At 42.3% G+C, this 20241-nt stretch overlaps 1 protein-coding gene across 1 annotated transcript in view; it reads right to left on the minus strand.

Annotated features, from left to right (window-relative positions):
• The window catches only part of ATP2C2 (ATPase secretory pathway Ca2+ transporting 2), a 64774-nt gene that overhangs the window by 32022 nt on the left and 12511 nt on the right, over window positions 1-20241 (minus strand). Inside the window, 11 exon segments of the mRNA XM_075282183.1 lie at window positions 25-149; window positions 240-306; window positions 1935-2010; window positions 4680-4748; window positions 5986-6135; window positions 12041-12149; window positions 13599-13660; window positions 14281-14316; window positions 14445-14534; window positions 15328-15444; window positions 17662-17772. Of these exon segments, the coding sequence (XP_075138284.1) occupies window positions 25-149; window positions 240-306; window positions 1935-2010; window positions 4680-4748; window positions 5986-6135; window positions 12041-12149; window positions 13599-13660; window positions 14281-14316; window positions 14445-14534; window positions 15328-15444; window positions 17662-17772 (1012 nt within the window).

Below are 20241 nucleotides of genomic sequence, written 5' to 3' on the forward strand. Positions count from 1 at the left end.
AGCAACCATGGGCCTCACACTTACCCAGCGTCTCTACAATAGGTAGCTTTTTGACAATCACCCGCTTGTTGGCCATTCTCATTACCCCAAGAGCCAGCGTCACTGTCACGACAATGGGGAGACCTTCTGGGATAGCAGCAACAGCTAAACTAAAATGAAAAAAGATAAGTGTTAAGATTCTGAGGGGGGGGGGGGACCCTCCACCATCATCCATAATATCCATAATATGAGGAATATACCTGACCCCGATGGTGAACATGCTAAGCAGAGGCTTCCCCTGCAGCCAGCCAATCAGCATGATAAGCCCTGTGAAGGAGACATAGGCACAGGTCAGCATGAATTGCAGCAACACCCCATATACACAATGGCATAGGGGAACAACACATGAGCAGCTAAACCCCAACACATCTCTGTACTGATAGGGAGGAACAACAGAGAATGACAGCACTACAGAATAATCCATTGCACAGGATATTTACCAAGAGACTGCACCCCACTGCACACCAGACACAATAGAGCCAATGTCAATTGTACACCAGAATACAGCATAATAAAGGTTCACGTCATTGAGCAAATAAATATCACTAAAGAGGACCTTTCATGTCCTCAGACACATGCGGTTTTATATACTGTTACAAAGCCTATAGTGTGCCGAATTCAGCGCACTGTCAGCTTTCCTGTTATGTGGCCCGGGGCTGGAGATATCAGTGCTGTTATAACTGTCAGAAGGGCATTTCTGACAGTCTACCTGGGCTGAGGAACGCCCCCCACCCCCAACAGTACTCGTCCATAGCCGTTGTGAGGGGAAAAATATCTATGTAAAGAGAGAGATTAGCTTTCCGCCATCTTGATCTGAAAATCTCCATTTTGTTCTCAGTGACCATTATAAAAAGTTGTCTGTCATGTAACTTGCTTAAACCTTGAGATTTGTAGTTCTGTTCTCTTGTCTTATTTAGAAGAAAAGGTTGGAACGTTCCTAAGTATATCACGTTCCATAACAAGACGCATAATGTTCACAAGATATGAAGTCAGTTCTAATCTCTTGTTTTGTGTAGCATCCACTAATATGAAACCTGGAAGGTCATGGCATCCATTTTAACAGATTGTGCTAACATAATTACACTAAAATGGATGGCACAAACAACCATGTGTTAACTCATGTATTGCTTATACACGTATTTCTCATTTGTAAACGCCCATTTTGTACTCTGACCAATGATAATTCATATTTCTATGTGATGTAGTTTGTTATGCCTAAATTAGCTTTTATAGAGGAATAATGGCTGTATGCTAAGTAACATGTAATAAATGTCAGAACATTTAGATATACATCTGAGTATGTGTGGCTTGTGTTCTCCCTGTACGGGCAACCATTTTGTTTTAATTTGGAACCGACAGCATGTGCTCCCAGGGGTGTTCCCTAACACCGTGTACTGTCAGGGAAAGGTGTTCCTTACCACCGAGTGATGACGCTAAGCTGTTAGGAATGCCCTTCCCGCCGACTGTACTCGTCCATAGAATAATACTGTGGGGCATTCTTCACAGCTTAGCATCATCGCTGGGCAGTAAGAAATGGCCCCTTTGACAGTAAAGGTCTATGGATGAGTACTATTGGGGAGGCGTTCTTCACAGCCCAGCTAGACTGTCAGGAACACCCTTCTGACGGTGGGCAGAGATCGGTACCAAAACGAACGGCAACAATATCTCCAGCCCCAGGGAACACAATGTGAAAGCCGTCAGTGCACTGAATTCAGCGCACTGTCGGCTTTCTAGCGGCATATAAAACCGCATGTGCCTGAGGACACGAAAGGTCCTCTTTAACACCACTACTCTACTTCACTTTGTTTGCGGGTGGATCTACATATGATAGCAGTTCCCACACATAATGGAAATAATAGGGGTACTTGTTTCATATTAGTGATTCTTCAACTCACCTATTATTCCAAATGAAAAGAGGGAGAGTTGCTTCCCCAGCTTGTCCATACTTTTCTGCAGAGGAGTTTTAGGAGTCTGAAAGACAAGAGAAATGGTCTTCAAACTGGTAAAATTTGGTACGCAGTAGAGATGAGCGAACAGTGAAATATTCGAGATTCATTTAGAGTAGAGCCTCAATATTCGACTACTTGATTGAATATCAAATCCCATTATAGTCTATGGGAAAAAATACTCGTTTCAGGGGAAACCACTATTCGACTAAAGTAGAGTCACCAAGTCCACGAGTAGCAGGAGGAGAGTGTTTAGGAGAAGCGCTGTGCAGTTAAAGTGCACAGACCCCATTATAGTCTATGGGGTCCGTGCACTTTAACTGCACAGCGCTTGCAGTTGTGCTGATAAAAAAGTTAGCTCCCTCGTAACTGCAAGCTGCCAGTTCTCCTGACTAGCAAAGACGAGCCTGCGGCAAATCAACGTTGGTTCTGCAGCAGGCTCGCCCTTGCTAGTCGGGAGAGCTGGCAGCTTGCTGTTAGGAGGGAGCTAACTTTTTTGTCATAGGAATGCATTGACCAGCGTTGATAGGCCAGTGTACAGCATTCGGCCAATCAACGCTGGTTCTGCCGGAGGCTCGTCTGTGAGGAGGCGGAGTCTAAGATCAGACCACAATGGTGACTGCTGTGGTCCGATCTTAGACTGCGCCTCCTCACAGACGAACCTCCGGCAGAACCAGCGTTGATTGGCCGAATGTTGTACACTGTATAGCATTCGGCCAATCAACACTGGTCAATGCATTCCTATGAGAAAAAGTCAACTCCCTCATAACAGCAAGCTACCAGCTCTCCCAACTAGCAAGGACAAGCCTGCTGCAGAACCAGCGTTGATTTGCCGAATGCTATATACTGTATAGCATTCGGCCAATCAACACTGGTTCTGAATCGAATATTTACTGCAAATAGCGAGTAGTATTCAATCGAGTACGAATATTTCGAATACCGTAGCATTTGATCGAATAACTACTCGATCGAATACTACTCGCTCATCTCTAGTACTCAGCTTTGAACAGGATCATCTTCCATCAGATGGACACATTAGTACATTAAATATACAGAATATTTAGAACAAATGGATTACTTCCCCTTTAACAGGGAGTCTATCAGTTCTAAAATGACTCCCAAAGCAATAATATGGATATACAAATCAGTCTGCAACTGCACTGCAGGAGGGGCCTGATTTCACAGATTTGCCTACAGACGATCACAAATGCCCAACTCTCCTGTGGAATCACCACCCAACAGGTCCCCTTTAGTAATGACTGACATTTTGAGCTTCTGCCTGTGTCACAGCTGTCTGTAGGCAAATCAGGCCCCACCCACAATGCACTTGCCAGCTGATATGCATCTATAAAAAGATGATTAGCTCTGCATTACTTTACTGACCTGTGGCCGAAAAGATATGTTTCTGCTTCTATGAAAGGTCCCTTCAAGGCACCAGTATTGGCTGCCCTGCACCAATCACCACATGACAGATCATATATAATAGAGAGTTACACCAGGGACCCCCCTTTCCATGGCCATCAAGACTGATAGGTACGTATATGGCATACCAGTGAATAACTAGTCACATCCTACAAATAATGATAACAATGGATATCAAGTTATCTAAGGGTGCTGGAGATTTATTAGCAGAATGTACAGTTGTAATTGACTGCACATGGCTCTATTGCACTAATCATAGCGCAGCAAAGGCTGGTGAGCGGATTGGTTGCTATAGTTACAAAAATAAGGATATTGCCTGTTCCTCGCCTACAAGATGTTAGCACATTTTCCTTGGTGGCAATCTCCAGGGGTCACTTGAAATGACTCAAAAAATGTTTGAGCATAATAATTATAAGAAACACTGCTCTACTGAAACCTGTTATCTCATGTCTTATACTCCAATCACATCCAAAGCTGCAGTCATTTGTAGCTTCTTTACTGTTCTTGGGGACATTGCAGTATAGGAGTGCAGAAGGCAACAACATACTTGATAAACTGCTGCCTGGTTTCAAGAACTCCAAGCAGAGTTTGGAATAGAAGACATAATGTAAAAGAAGACACAGAAAATAAAGCAAAAAAAGTTCATCAGCATTAAGTGGAGATATTCAATGTAAAGATTGAAAATAACTAGTGAAAAAGTAGATGAGACTGGAACTACAATGCAATGGGGAATTTCCTAGGATCTATGTAACCAATTATTATAATTTCCAGTTTGGCTTTCAGTGTCTCAGCTGTCACCAGAGTTACACACAAGCCAGCCCCATAGAGACACTATGAATGTACACATCATGGACAATTCACACATGAAGGGTTGTTTGTTCACGATTTGTGGATAAAAATCAGTCCATGGTCATGTGATGTGATCAGGTGCACAGCGCGTTACAGGACAGAGCTCTGATTACTGTCCAGTGACTGTAACGCACTGTGCACCTGTGTGTTCATCACATGACTATGCCAATCACATGATCCTAGACAGATTTCTACCCACAAACCGTAAACAAAGAATGCAAGCATGAGGAATTGATACAGAAAGTATATTGGAAAATTGTAGAACATTTTATTTTAAAAAACAACAACAAAACAACCGAACATTTATATGTTGAAGCTGGACAACCCCTTTAATGATGTTGTCGCTTCTAATGTCATCACTTAGTGCAAAACAATCACAAATAACATCGTTGACCAAAGCAGGAGAGCTGAAAGCCTACAGACCTCCTCTGCCTGCATCATCTTGAACACTTCTCCGAACTGTGACTTCTCTCCAACACAGATGACAATTCCCTACAAGGAAACACATGAAGTGAGAAGAAAGTGAGAATTCACAATTTAGAATATTTATGTCTAACAGAAATACAAACGTGAGGATGGAAGTCAAAAATATGTATTCTTATTTATAACTCAGTCTGCATTGTCAGTGATGTTGCTGCTGCTCTTTAATAAAAGTATAAACTGTATTCTCAATTATGTCACATCTGCTCTCTAGTGAATGGATAGGCTGTATTCTCAGAGATATCCTATCTACTCTCTAATAAATGTATAAACTGTATATGTATAGGATGTCATTGCTGCTCTCAATTCATTGGATAGGCTCTCAGTGATGTCACTGCCAGTTGCGTAACTAGGAATAGCGGGGCCCCATGGCGAACGTTTGACATTGCCCTCCCCGACTGATACGGATGCTGAAGACCTCCCGGTCATGTGACATCAGATACGTCACACAACTAGGCCGAAGTTTATATAAAATATAAAGAAGAAGAAAAAAACTGGGCACTCACCATCAAGAGGATTCAATAAAACTTTACAACTTTATTTTCAAAAATCCATTAAAAGTATACACGGGAGGAGGCACGCCTGGGCGTGAAAATAAAGTTGTAAAGTTTTATTGAATCCTCTTGATGGTGAGTGCCCAGTTTTTTTCTTCTTCTTTATATTTTATATGGACTATGTTGTTTACTGAGAGCACCACCATAGGATTATTCAATAGTGTATTCCCCTTATCCTACCTTGTTACTTCAAACCTGCATTAAGTAGTGTCACCTCACTCTTTTTGTACTAGGCCGAAGTTTGTCTGGAGTGCAGAGAGGTAAGTTACACTGTTTTTTATATTCTCTTACCTCTCCCGGGCCTCCGATCATTATACTCGGGGGTCTGAAAAGACCTCCGAGCACAATAATAGTGTTTGTGGGGCCCGTGGTGTCACTTATCGATCCCGGCCCTTGCCAGGATTGGTACGTAAATAGGGCCCATTACCGGCTGGAGTTACACCACCAGGTAACGGCCTATTAAAAAAAAAAAAATGCAGCGGTAGCGGCTGTCGCCGGGCCCCTAATGTCTTGGGCCCTGTGACAGCTGCTACCCCTGCTACCCCAGTAGTTACAACACTGGTCACTGCTGCTCTCTGGTGAATGGATAAGCTGCATTCTCAATGATGACATTGCTGCTCTTTAGTAAATAGATAGGCGCATTCTCACTGACATCATGCTTTCAAGCGAATGGATTGTTTAGATGTAGTACTTACCTTTCCTTTTCCATATCGGACCAGAGTGCCCATGAAAACAATGTTGCTAAGTGTTGTGAGGCCACTCGCTTCGTCCACTGATCCATGAGTTTTGCTGCATGATTCTGTCTCACCGGTAAAACTGGATTCATCCACTAACAGATCAGTTGTCTGTTGAGAAAGACATTTTAGATTGCAGTCAGTAATGATATGCTGTGAGTCTGGAGAATGGGAGTCACTAGACCCTCTACTCTGCATCTTGGGCTGCTGTGGGGCTTTACACAAGGCCACAGTAATGAAAGGATTTATGAGGTCATATTGTCAATGGCTGAAAACATTAACTGTGTAGTAATATGTATGAATGAGCTGAAAACTGCAAGGACTTCCTGATGTCATACTAATCTGGGTGAGATTGGAACAAAACAATCGTTGAGAGTTTCCTTGTATGCCCTGTGGGATCAGGCTTCTTATCTTGTCTATTTACATGGCGGGTAAAACTCTATTTATGTCCATTTTTCTATTTGCCTTACTGTATTGACACAGGGGAGGGGTAGATTATAAATGCCTTCATGAGGCAATGTGACCTGAGCAGAAACAAGCAACGGTGAACTTGTTAGGGAGCAGTTGGAGTGAACATGGCAGCCAGAAAAAAAATTCCTGAAAAGTACAAAGAGATTTCAGAACTTAGGGTTATGTCCATTGGGTCCTTTACTATAATGAAATATACTGATATAATATTGTAATAATTGCTTGGTTAATAATTCTAACTTTTATATATTTGGTTTTCTATATTTCTTCACTCACAACCATAGGGGAATAGAAGGGGACAGGATAGTATGAAGTGGTGCAGAGGGGTCCAGTAGCTGCCAATTCCTCTCTCCCTATTGAGAATTGAGCATGCATGTGAATGGGTAAAGTGGGGGAGTTGGTAAGAAAACTTTTCAACCAAACAAGTATTCAGTGTTTGGATAGTCATAGACTTTCCAGTGCCTATAGGTTATAAAAACAATCTACACAAACTCTTCAGAATCTCGGCTCCATCTTCATCTTTAGCTAAACAGTTTACCCAGTCTCTCTTCTAACACTCACCCCTTCCCCCAAATCTCTTGAACCCCTTCCACTTAGACGCAACTCTTGTGGTCAGTCCATCTGTACGAGGCTTTATTATCCCAGACTCTAAAATGTATAGCACTGTGTAACATGTGGGAAATCCTACTAATATTCTAATCTAAATGTGAAAGTTTGTATGTTTGTTCCTCAATCACGAAAAAACGGCTGCACGGATTTGAATGAAATTTGGCACATAGATAGATTGTAACCTGGATTAAAATGTATGCTACTTGTAAATGACATGGCTTCATGACTGTTATTTTTTTTTTTTCACATACTATATTACACTGCTCTTATCTCACCTTCTGAAAAAACCAGGGCTGTTATCTCTCTGTGTAAACACACTTAACCCTCAGTGTGTATTACATTTGCATATTATCTGATCTGCTCCAGCCAGTGCAGACAAACTAACATGGGCAAACGCCTTTAATCCAAATTGGCAGTTTGCCAATTTTCAACATGCCTGGAAAAAGAAAATCTAATTTGTCGAAAACAATGACAACTATGAAGGAAGCCACAAGTCACAGAGCTCTCCTCAAGCAGAGCTAAAGAGAATCATCGATGCCAACAATACGCTCATTATATGCCATCCCAGCGAGCTGCTGAGATGCTGCAACAATCACGGGCACAGCTCGAGGAACGAGTTCAGCGGCAGGCCAGCTTGACAGCTGCAGAAGATTATTTTTATAACCTATAGGCACTGGAAAGTCTATGACTATCCAAACACTGAATACTTGTTTGGTTGAAAAGTTTTCTTACCAACTCCCCCACTTTACCCATTCACATGCATGCTCAATTCTCAATAGGGAGAGAGGAATTAGCAGCTACTGGACCCCTCTGCACCACTTCATACTATCCTGTCCCCTTCTATTTTCCTATGGTTGTGAGTGAAGAAATATAGAAAACCAAATATATAAAAGTTAGAATTATTAACCAAGCAATTATTACAATATTATATCAGTATATTTCATTATAGTAAAGGACCCAATGGACATAACCCTAAGTTCTGAAATCTCTTTGTACTTTTCAGGAATTTTTTTTCTGGCTGCCATGTTCACTCCAGCTGCTCCCTAACAAGTTCACCGTTGCTTGTTTCTGCTCAGGTGACATTGTCTCATGAAGGCATTTATAATCTACCCCTCCCCTGTGTCAATACAGTAAGGCAAATAGAAAAATGGACATAAATAGAGTTTTACCCGCCATGTAAACAGACACGATAAGAAGCCCGATCCCACAGGGCATACAAGGAAACTATCAACGCAGGTGGATCATCAATACCAACAACACGCTCATTATATGACATTCCACCGAGGTGCTGAGATGCCTGAACAATCACAGGTACAGTGCAAGAAACAATTTCAGCGGCAGCCAGCTTGAAAGTTGCCAAAAAGCCAGAGCAAGACAATCATCAACGCCAACAACACGCTCATTATATGGCTTCCCAGTCAGCTGCTGAGATACTGGAATCAATCACAGGCACAACGCGAGGAACAAGTTCAGCGGCAGGCCAGCTTGACAGCTGTCGAAATGATGCAGCCGGCGGATCATCAACACCAACAACATGCTCATTATATGGCGTCCCAGCGAGCTGCTGAGATGCCGGAACAATCACAGGCATGGTGTGAGGAACGAGGTCAGCAGCAGGACAGCTTGCGAGCTGCCAAAATGCCGGAGCAGGCAAACTATCAACGGCAGAAATTTCCTGAATATAGGCGGATCATCAACGCCAACAACCCGCAGACGAAGTCGCAGGCAGAAGCTAGTGAATAATAATGGAAAAATGCTTCTAGAAGTAAAGTTTATACAGATCTGCATTATTTATCCCATAAATCACAGGGACGGTTTATACAAAGCAGCCTGGGATAATAGTGTAAGTCCTGTACACAGAGCAGTATGAAAGAATAGCTGGAGTCTTGTACACAGAGTGGCAAATCTCCAGATCTGAAAGCAAACATTAGCTGAACTTTAAAGAAAGCAGCCAGGATTTGTCACAGTGGCTGCTCAAAAATGTCACTTTCTAGATCATTAACTGAAGACATGGCTTTCTGACGGGAGCAGAGACTGCAGCTATATAATGCCTTTTCGGGAACAATGGTGCTGAGGTCACAACATAGATCTATGATTTCATATAATATAGAGTCTTTTTATAAAAACCGAGTGCAGGGCAGATGACCGAGATCACATGGGGCAATCACAAGCTGGTTACAGCCACTAAGATACATTTTGTTCATCTACAGATATAGGTGCTGATGAGTAATTTCTCCTTCTACAATAGTAGCCCGGAGGAAAGAGATTAGACAGAAGGGAAAGCACAACATTCTCCCTTTACCTGTGACAATAACTGTGTCACTGCTATGACATGTTCAGGGGTGTAACTATAAGGAGTGCAGAGGCCTTGGAGCTTTAATTTCTGGACGTGATGTTCACTATTCACTATCCACTAAGGCGGATCGAACAATCATTTATTAAAGCTGCTTAAGGCTGGGGACCCACGAAGCATGAAAGCCATGGCAAAAACCGCAGTGTTTTACAATACCTGCAAAGTGGATGGGATTCTGGTTATTTCCATCCACACATTGCAGAAAAATATCTGCAGTGAACATGCTGCAATTTCAAAAACAGTCACGTTATTGTAAAACGCAGTATGTCAATTATATCTACGGAAATGCTGGTGTTTTCCGTGTAGGTAGAAGAAGAAAGTCTGAAGAGGAAAACTCTGCGGAGCTCCTGTGAAAAGCGTTGCAGGAAAAACTGTGATGCGTTTCCACTGAGGCCTTGCCCGCATTGCTTTTCGGCTATGGTTTGCTATGTTGGGTCTTAGCTTAAAAGAAATACTGGCATGGCAACTGAATATGTTCCTATGGGTTAAAAAACAGGGTTAAATGTTGATACTGGGGTGTAGCAATGTCTCCCCCGTTGACTGTAATCCAGGGGAGACCTCAGTACAGTCACTGCATTGCCACCGCTGCCTCATACAAAACAAGTCAATAAACAATTAGGTTTTGAAGGTTTAACACCCAAGCTTTTGTTTTAGTACAGATATAATAAACCGCCTGGCGTGCACTGAACTGGCTGCCACTGATCCGTGTTTTCCCACCAACAGAGGGAAAGAGATGAAAGGCTTTCAGCAGCAATAATGGGGCTTGTAAGACTTTCCAAATATAACTATTCCCTCTCTGAAGGACTGAGGAGCCATTGTTTTCAATGACAAATTGACAAAACTCACAAAGATTTAACTTCTTCCAATCTGCAGTGCCCAAAGCCAAACATTTCTGACTAACCAGGAATACATAGTTGTCACTGATGTCCTGACACAGACATTGGGAGTCACAAGGGAGTCACAAGGCTCTTAAGCTAGCTACTAAAAAATCTCATGCGTATCAATTCAGCTCTACTATACCAAGAAGTTTCCCACTAACAAGTAGAGGTATGGGGCAGGGAGTTTGACAGTGAGGTTAGAGATTATCTCCACATTTAGAAAAAAAAAACTACAAACACATTTAGTCAAGTCAGCCAGGCACACTAAAAGGAAGGGCTCAGCAATCCAGGATCTGATGTTTGGTAAGGTGAACACAACTAATCCTATAGAAAAGAAGAATCGGGAGAAACACGGTGGCTCAGTGGTTAGCACTGCAGCCTTGCAGCACTGGAGTCCTGGGTTCGAAACCCGCAAAAAACAACACCTGCAAGGAATTTGTATGTTCTCCCTGTGTCTGCATGGATTTCCTCCCATTCTACAAATACATACGTAAATGGAAAAACAAAAATAATAATAATAATAAAATGTACATTGTAATCCAAAAAAAAAAAAAAAAGGGCTTCACTGCAGTAGCGCTACTGACTGAATGACAGCTGCAGGCACAGGATTATGTATAACTAGACATTTGGACTTCAGGTGTAGCTCAATGGTTAAAATCACTTTGTAGCGCTATGCATGTTTTCATGTAGCCCTAATCTTATCCCTGACCACCTGCAGAACATTACATCTCCTGACTAGAGCCACAGATTCACGGATTCAATTATCACATTATTTACAATGTCATTCCACTCCACCCAATATATAATGGAGCAAAGCTGCATCAGTTACAGTCTCACATATTACATCAGCCGCTGAGAGGGGTAATCAATACCTGAAACAGGTAAGCAGAAGACTGTGGAGGGTGTGCAGTGTGATCACATGACATCGCACGGCGTAATCTATCACTAGATGTCGTAAGAATAGGGAACAATCCTGCAAACAATTCTGCCCCTGGACACTGTGGGATGGTCTGTGGCCTCTCTAAAACACGTAACTCCATTTATCTGACACCAGTGTGAATAAGGTAGAAACCAGTTTACAGTACATTGGGCTTGGCTGGGAGGTGACAATTAAAAGGTCAAGCAGCTCATAAGACATCTTGCTAACAGCAACATTTGTATGTGGTAAGGGGCATCCTCATGTGTGTATTACGCAAGAACTAAAATAGGAAAGAGTAAGCAGTGAAGAACGCACCCTGGGCAAAATCCTTTAGGTCTCAAATATAAGGGCCCAAGCTTTGGGGATCACCTTTTTTGGTTGTAAGTAGTCACAACCACTGTATAGGGGTCTCAGACAAGAAGAATGGCAAAAGCTGCTTTCACCAGTGTCCATGGGATCCTCTGGATTCTAAGCAAAGATACAGGGAAAAAGTAGTCTCCCAGAACCTTAGTCCATGGGAGTGTATTGACCCTAGTGAAATTCTCATCGCCAGTAGTTGGTTATAAGAAAAGGATTTCAGCAAATGTGTGATCAATCAAGGTGAAAAGTGGGTTGATTTGCTCAATAAAAATTATGACTAAAAATGTACAAACGCGTTTCGAGGATACACCTGTTTCTCAAATCTAGCATACTTATGCAAGAACTACTCACTGTTACATTCACACAAAAAATGGCCACGGTAGAGACCATTCCATACACTGTATATCCAAATATTAATTACTACTAAACCTCTATTAGTCTGATGTCTGCAGGGACCCGGTCGCCAACCGTTAGACACACCACATCTCCAGGCACCAATTCTCGAGCAAGTAGATGCTGCAGCTTCCCATCACGGACACTGCAAACAAAGAAAAAGGTATAAGTCCTGCACAGAGGGCTGCTGCAGAGCAAAAACACAAGTAGGCTGGGGCCACACAAACAATTCTGCAGCAATTCTGCAAGCTGCAGTGGCAAAAACCACCAGAAATCAGGTGTTTTTTGCAGTGGCTCACTTGCAGATTTCTTTATGGGCCCCCCGCAGCTTTTAAACTTTTCGGTAAGACACGCTGCAGGCTTAAAACACGCAGTGCAGGTTATATTGTGCTACAAATTGTAGTCACAGCATGTGGATGAGATTTATTTAATCTCATCGACTATACTGCTACTGTAGATTGGACCGATTACTGCCCATTTCGTCCCAGGCATATAGAGCACTGCTGTAGAATTAAATTTTTTTTACAGAGAGCAGCTGCAGATGAATGCGAAATATTAATACAGAGCAAGGCCTATAGGTGTCTGTACATTGCTTTCCCATTCTCCATTATTAAGTGCTTCTGGGCCATACTGCTTAGGGAAGGAAAGGTGTTGCAAAAAATTGAAGCAAAAACGTATACAGTTCTGCCATAGGATTTTTAACATCATGGCAAAACTATAGTTATTATCACAAACTGCTATGTTTGGATGCAGTTTTTGACTGTGTGTGTAACACTCCCCATAGCAATGCACCTTTAAAAAAGAATTTACCACAACAATACATACTATGATTGTTAAAAGTGCAGTAAATAAGTAATTTTATTAGCGAAGTCCTGTATCTCTTAGTAAGGCCTTAACCATGCACACAACCGTGGTTTTGTTCCACATGCTATCTGTTTATCTGTTTTTAAGCATCTGTGCAAATGAATAGCATACAAACTTATTAATTTCTATGGCCCCATACATAAGTTTTCATGGATCAAGTTTCAAGGCCATTATTTCATTTATTTAAGCATATGATTCCATGAAAAACATTGAGAGCACACAGATGCCAATCTATGTGCCACCCATTCCATTTTTTGCAGGCCCGCACACTACATATGGTTGTGTGCAAGCGGCATAAATGATCCCATGTAAGTATTCTTGTTTACGGGGAAACGCCAAACCCGAACGCCGGAGAGCCTGTCCACTTAAAAAAAAAAACAGTTACCCAAGGACCCCACAGACTATAATGGAATCCACCAGGTTTCTGCATATAACCGTTGGAGAGAAAAGTCTTCCTTGGAGAACTTTTCTCTTCGTTGATTTTAGGCAGAATCTGCGGCGGCAACTCCAACACAGATGTGAACGCAGCCTTTTAGAGAAGTCCCTACAGTGTCGCAATGCAACAAACCATTAGCTGGTAATATCTCAGGGGAGGAGTTTTAGCCACTGGATGTTGCTGAACTTTTCTGAACATTTTAATTCAGCAAAGTACTTTTAGGACATAAGAAACTGTCACATGACCACCACGAGGAGCATTTGAGAGTAATGATAAGATTAAGCATCAACTCACCAGTTACATTCTGGGGGAACCAGTTTATTTAACTCCTCAAGAGATTTTTCTGAGCGATATTCCTGCCGATATAAGAGAGTCAGATAAGGTTTAGATATTCTACTGTCCTATGTTCTACAGATGATCTGCACTTCAGACCACTCAACTCTATGATGGTTGCCATAAAGTGAAGGTTTTGCACGAATGGAGGGGAATCGTGTGTGTGTGTGTGTGTGTGTGTGTGTGTGGGGGGGAGGCATGTTAAAGGTCTGCACAATATCAACGCCCTCATCAGTTTCAAATCAGAATGGCATCTTCGGGTGGTGATAAGATGTGGAGATCAGGCAGTGGTTAACCCCACATTTACAGGGAATGAGGGTGAGGAGATGAGTGGTCAGCAAGTAGCTGACCCAAGAGTCCTACCTTTAGAGGCAGGCAGGGTAACAACATGCAGGGGCAAAAGCTGTTTCAGCCACCAAACTCTGTAAAGTGAGGAAATATGGGCCAGAAGGGCGTAAAGCAGCAGCACCCCCAACATGTGAGGGGCTGATGAGCTATGGGCACAGGAGGGAGCCTCAGATATAGCAAAACCCCATATGTTTATATTACAGTAGAAGATAATAATACACTGGAATGATTGTGTCAATAGCTACAGTGCCTTCCATTCATTCCCTGCTCTCGGATGGCGGCTAGGAATGCATACCTGCACAAAAGCCACAGTCACTACGATTAATATTGCCTGCGGAAAAACAAGATAATAAAATGAAGTTTAAGAAACAGGAATAGTCTGGAAATTAATCTGTCAGTCATGACCCAAGGGAAAGTTGATAACTATCAATTATGGCAGCCCCTGCCCCTTTAACTTACCACAGTAATGCTGACGGCATCCTCGTACTCCTTGGTTATAACACTGACCAATGCAGAGCCTAGCAGCAACAGGATGAGGGGATTTGTGAACTTTAAGGAAAAAACAAATACATCTCAGAATGAACGAGAAAGCCACTCTGTGATCTCTAGAGACGCTTCGCACTCATCTATAAGCAAGCAGCCTCAATTATCATCCATTATTACATGTAAATGAAAGCAGTAACTAAAACAAGACCAATACTGTGCACAATACTAATGGTGAATGGGGGCTGTTATGTGAAAAAGACAGAGCATGAACCCCAATATTCATCCACTTTAGGCCACATCTAGACAGCCATATCGTGTTGCTATTATATGGATCTGCATTACAACTGCAAATCCCATCCCAACCATGCACCAAGTAACATACAGCACCAGAGATTCTGTGCCGCACAGGATTTGCAGCCATACGATGAACGGTAGAATACAGACACATTTCAGCAGTCTGCATGTGGCATGAGAAATCCTACAGCCTTCACCTACAGATGCTTAGCACATTGTAGTGTCACACACAGTTTTCAGGGCAGTTTTCCATTTGGTTTCTTGAGCCAAAGTCAGAAGAGGATTCAAGAGGAATGGGAAATGTAGAGAATTTACTTACATTTCTTTCCTGCGGAATCCACATCCAGCTTTGTTTCTCAAAACTGCATCAAAAGCTGAAGTTACCCTGAAAATATGACTAACCCTAAAGTCCAAAAAAGACACTGGTCACAAATACGGACATAAAGGTCTCTGGAGCATGTCAGCCTGCACTGGAGAAGTGTAGCACAATGTCTGACAAATGGGAACGGGACAACAGATTGTATCCAATAGCTTAGTCGGACAGTAACATGTAAGCTCATACCTGTCCTAGGTATTTCTTCCACACAGGATCTGAATTCTCCACCTGAAACTCGTTCCAGCCATGTTTAACCCGACGCTGGAGCACAGAGCCCTCGGACAGTCCTGTGTTCACATCCACCTGGATATATAATGTTATAAAAGATTATTACAGTGTCATGTCACTATGAGGGGAGGCATCGATAACAATTACAGGAAGGAGTTAGTCTTTACAGATTCTGGGGAGTTTTCCTTTAGGCTAAAGCCCATTGAGACGCAGCATTATTTGTTGCAGATTTTGCTGCTATTTTTTTGAGCCAAAGTCAGGGGTGACTTGAAAAGGAATGGAAAAATATAAAGGACACTCTTAGAAGTTTCCCTTATATTAAATCCACAGATGATTTTGGTTCAAAAACCACAGCAAAATCTGCAACACAAAACGCTGCATTTCCGCAACACGATGCCGGCATCTTTGTAAACTTTGCACCATGGAGATGAAGTTACACAACGGGCGAGGCACATTCTCACACAACACAAAGGCAATAATGAAAGGAATGTGCCATATACAGAGCAGGGATAGGCGTGTGCTATAACACTCAGGTAATGCTAAACAATATGACGTAAAAAGTATCACATAAAAGTCAAGGTAACAGACAGACTGTACAGTAGGACTACTGCAGAGGTGTAGGGATGGGTGAACAGACTGTGGGGGAGGGGGGTGCTGGTGGATCTTCTCTATTCTCTAAAATACAAACATTCCCTGAGGCTTCCCACGCATTTTTTTTTTTTCCGTGACGTTTATTTGTTCATTTATTTTTTTTAAAAAAAAAGCATAAAAAAATTCCGGTATTTCTTCGCATCATAAAGATACTATAGCAGTTCCTCGTAGCCTCTATTCCAGACCCACATTTTAGGGAAGGTCCGGCCCTCATCCTATCGTTCTCTAGATCTCTTGCTTCGTATCATGGCTGCTGCCCTGACTTTTCGTTCTGGGGGTTCGGTATGTGGCTTCTTTGCCCTTCCACCTGATAGTGTAGTGTGGCCTTCCTGGATGCTTTGGGTTGTTTACTGTTTCTCCTGTCGCATTTCCTCATTCCCATCCCGAGTTCTCCTAGTTATCTGCGTGAGAGGTCTGTATAGACTCTAGTATCCCATGGTTTCTCTTTTAGGGTACCCTCCGCTGTTGCGGCCTGGTTGGATCCTTGATGCCAGTTGGTTGCTTGGTTGGTGCTCGGAGCTGCCCCCCAATCCCTTCTTTCCCTTTTTTCCTTTACCTCTTTTTCCTTTCTCCCCTTCTCCTAATCCGGTTTTTATCCCTGTCTCTGCCTGCCATGTTTACCCTTGTGGGCTATCTTTTGTGTGTTAGGTTTTTGTTTCGTCCATATGGCTGTGTTTATTTGTATGTTTTGCTTTTTAGGGCTGCTGTGCCTTAGCCGTATTGTTTACCTGTTTTGTTTCACCTACTCTATGTTGATTTATAAATAAAGAATTTATATAAAAAAAATTAAAAAAAAGATACTATAGCAGATACTATGATGATATCTCAAATAAAATACACAGAATAGGAATCTCTATCTGCAGTGGCATAACAAGTGTTTTGTGGGCCCGGGTTGCAAACTTTATCTGGGTCCCTCCAATGCCCCTCCCCCGACACAGAGTTATATGCCCAGCGTCCCACATGACCATTGGGGCCTGATCACAGGCCTCAGTCACGTGACGGAAGATCGCCAGAGAGGTGAGTTTACGTGTTATATATTAATTTCAGTCACCTCCCTGGCTAGTACCTATTGAAAAGGGGCCTGGCTACATGCTGGGGCCCCTTTTCATTTACAATATGTATTGCGGTCAGGAAACCAGGCCTCCCCGACCACTGTCATAGTGGTACCGGGCTCCGGCCATCTCCAGCTGGCCGTGGGCCCTGTACCTTGCCACGCCCAGTCGCGGTCGCGCTCCCTGCCTCCACAATAGTTACGTCCCTGTCTATCTGACCATGAAAATGGCCATGACAACCAGAATGAAAACCTCCATTCTTTACATTGAACACTTCATTCAAAGAGCAGTGCAGAATAAGAAAAATTTTCTATTACAAATATTTATATGACTAGTACCTATGGACCTCCTTTACAACTGACATTCTAGTGAAGTTTTATCATATGAACAACCATTTGTACCGTCTTGACCTGACTTGGTATCTTGCTGGTCACACACTATTGTCTAAAAAAATTTGGTCAGAGTGTCCATACAAAGGTAACAAGTTGATTATATCTAAGAAAAGGTATAACAAAAAAAGTGTGGAGGAGCAGTCGGGGGTGGGGGTGATCAGATGCCAGTACAGCATAAATATCAGAGAAATGCTCACATGTAAATATTTAATGAGCTCGCGCTCATCCAGACGGCTCGCTTCCTTGGCAGGTAACGGGATGACATCATCTTCTTGTCCCACAGACTTCAGCTCACATTGGTCGTCTGCCTGTAATGATGAGGAGAAAAAGCCATTAATACACCAATGCTGTGCAAATTTATATCAACCATGCGCTCAGTGCCCCCCCCCCCCAACTCAGACTATGTGATCATGAGGAGACAGGAAACGCCAACATATATAATTCTGAAGATCAGAAGAAAACTCCACACATGCATAAAAAAAAGGATATCATAGTCATATTCTATTAGGGGCCATTCACTGTTAGTATTCATTGCAAGGATCCCTCAGAAAATGTTAACAATGGACACTAAAAGATCATTTAAAAATCCCATTGTTTTCAATGGGATTTGATCTGTTGTCCTTTAGTGTCCGTTTTCACCAAGTCCTTCACGGTTCCGTTTTTTCGGCAGAGACTTTTCGGCGGGACTTTTGGCTCTGTGCAAAATAATGCAACTCATGATGGATGTGAACTGTCTGTTATTTTTTTTAGCATAAATGTTTATGGCTAATGGACATAAAAGACAAATGGTTGTCCATTATATCAGAAGTTATTTCTGTCTGCTTTTTTTTGTGTGCACATGCTCATTACAGCAGAGCAGGGCTTCTGGACTTCACAAGGTACCACTTAGTGGCTACCTTAGCGCCTGATCGACTGGTTTCATTGTGACAGGGATGAGCAAACAGTGGGACTTAAGAACTCTCTAGTCCCGGTTGTACTAACCGTTAGCCGTTGTGGGGACGGGAGTCTTTTGGGGTGCAAAGGACAGATCCCTAGGGAGAGCTATAGGGTCTGTGCATCATATCCATGCACCTGGTGATCTGATCCCACCTGAAAACTTCTAAGTAGCAAGATCTAACCAATTTGTTTTATCTGGATGGTATCTACTGTATCCCCTTTTTCGTATGGGGTAATTAACATATGCTGTATTCCCTGTATTTTTGTCCCAGGTGGCAGTGCTGGCTGTTTTTTAGGGGTATTATTAATTATTCGGCCACAGGAAAATGGCTGACAGACATGCGCAGTCAGCACTTTTGGACGAAGACGAGATGGGAGCGCAAGAGAAGAGGCGGAGAAGACGACAAAGGTGTCGCTGGAGAGTTTTCAAGCAGCACTGGGGTCACCCCCCATTGCTGCGAGAAAACTCATTTACATAAGGAAGAAAGATGATATTTCTCAGGAACAGAATAATAATGGCAACAGAAGAATTGCCTTTCTTAAGGCTATTCCCAGGTGTATTTAGTTTACAAAGGGTATTCTAATGATAGAATCCCTTTAAACTTTTGCACAACACTGTACACACAGGTAATATTAGAACAGGTTTTTTTTTTTTTTGTTTTTTTTTTTACTAGTTATATTCTTGCACATAGAAGTCTATATTATGCTAGCTATATTTTGGCACACAGGGCAATAGTCCTTTTCTTGTACTTAGTACTTGCCATGCACTCAGCTGTGAAAAAGCATGTTTTTCACAGCTAAGTGTATACCCATGGATAACCTGTTTTCACAGATCTCTCAGAGTCTATTGATGGGTCCGTGAAAATAGCACAGGAAATGTTCTAATATTTAAAGGATTGCTTAAATAGACTGATAGACAATCAGTATAGAGGCAAAGAGGGATAGCTGCGCTGCTCACTTGCTGGACAAACTGTGGTGGCAAGTGTAAGTACTGCAGCTCTGCCCCCTAGACTTTGTTATTGGTGAACTGCGAGAGTCCCTGGTGTCAAACCACCACAGACCCAATATTGATGGCCTATCTTATCCATCAGAAAGCGAATAGCCCTTTTAATACAATGGCTAGCACGTAAAAGCAGAGAACAGTGTCATGTGAATAAGTATTTAGGGGCAATATAAAAGATAAGATAATCCTTTAAGGGCCCCTTCACACAGAGTTTACGCTCCGTGTATTCTGTACATTTTACACGTGTAAAAATACACGTGTAAAATGTAGTTAGCCATTGAGTTCAATGGCATGTTCGTACAATGCGCGTCTCTTTGCGCAAAAAGACGCGCGTTGTACGAAAAAGCCATTGAACTCAATGGCTAACTACATTTTACACGTGTATTTTTACACGTGTAAAATGTACAGAATACACAGTGCATATACAGAATACACGGAGCGTAAACTCCGTGTGAAGGGGCCCTAATAATCCCACCTTGGGGAAATTTCAGTGTTACAGCAACATGGTAAAGATACAGTATAATAAACAGTAATATATTACAGAAGGAGACACACATAAACTGAGAAAAATACTAGGAATCCATAGCAGCTAAGGAAGAAAAAGAAAGAAAAGACTTCAGGATCATTTAGTTCTCAGTGTGGAGTGATATTTACTTGGCCTAATGTTGATTATGTAGCCTAAACTGCGGTCGGGAGGAAAGACCTCTGATAGCGCTCCCTCTCACACTTGGGTTGAAGCAGTCGGACCGTGGGGAAATTTCAGTGTTACAGTAGCATGGTAATACAGATACAGGATAATGAACAGTAATATATTATAGAAGGAAACACAAATAAATTG

This window comes from Leptodactylus fuscus, chromosome 7, assembly GCF_031893055.1.
Source record: "Leptodactylus fuscus isolate aLepFus1 chromosome 7, aLepFus1.hap2, whole genome shotgun sequence".
NCBI lineage: Eukaryota > Metazoa > Chordata > Amphibia > Anura > Leptodactylidae > Leptodactylus > Leptodactylus fuscus.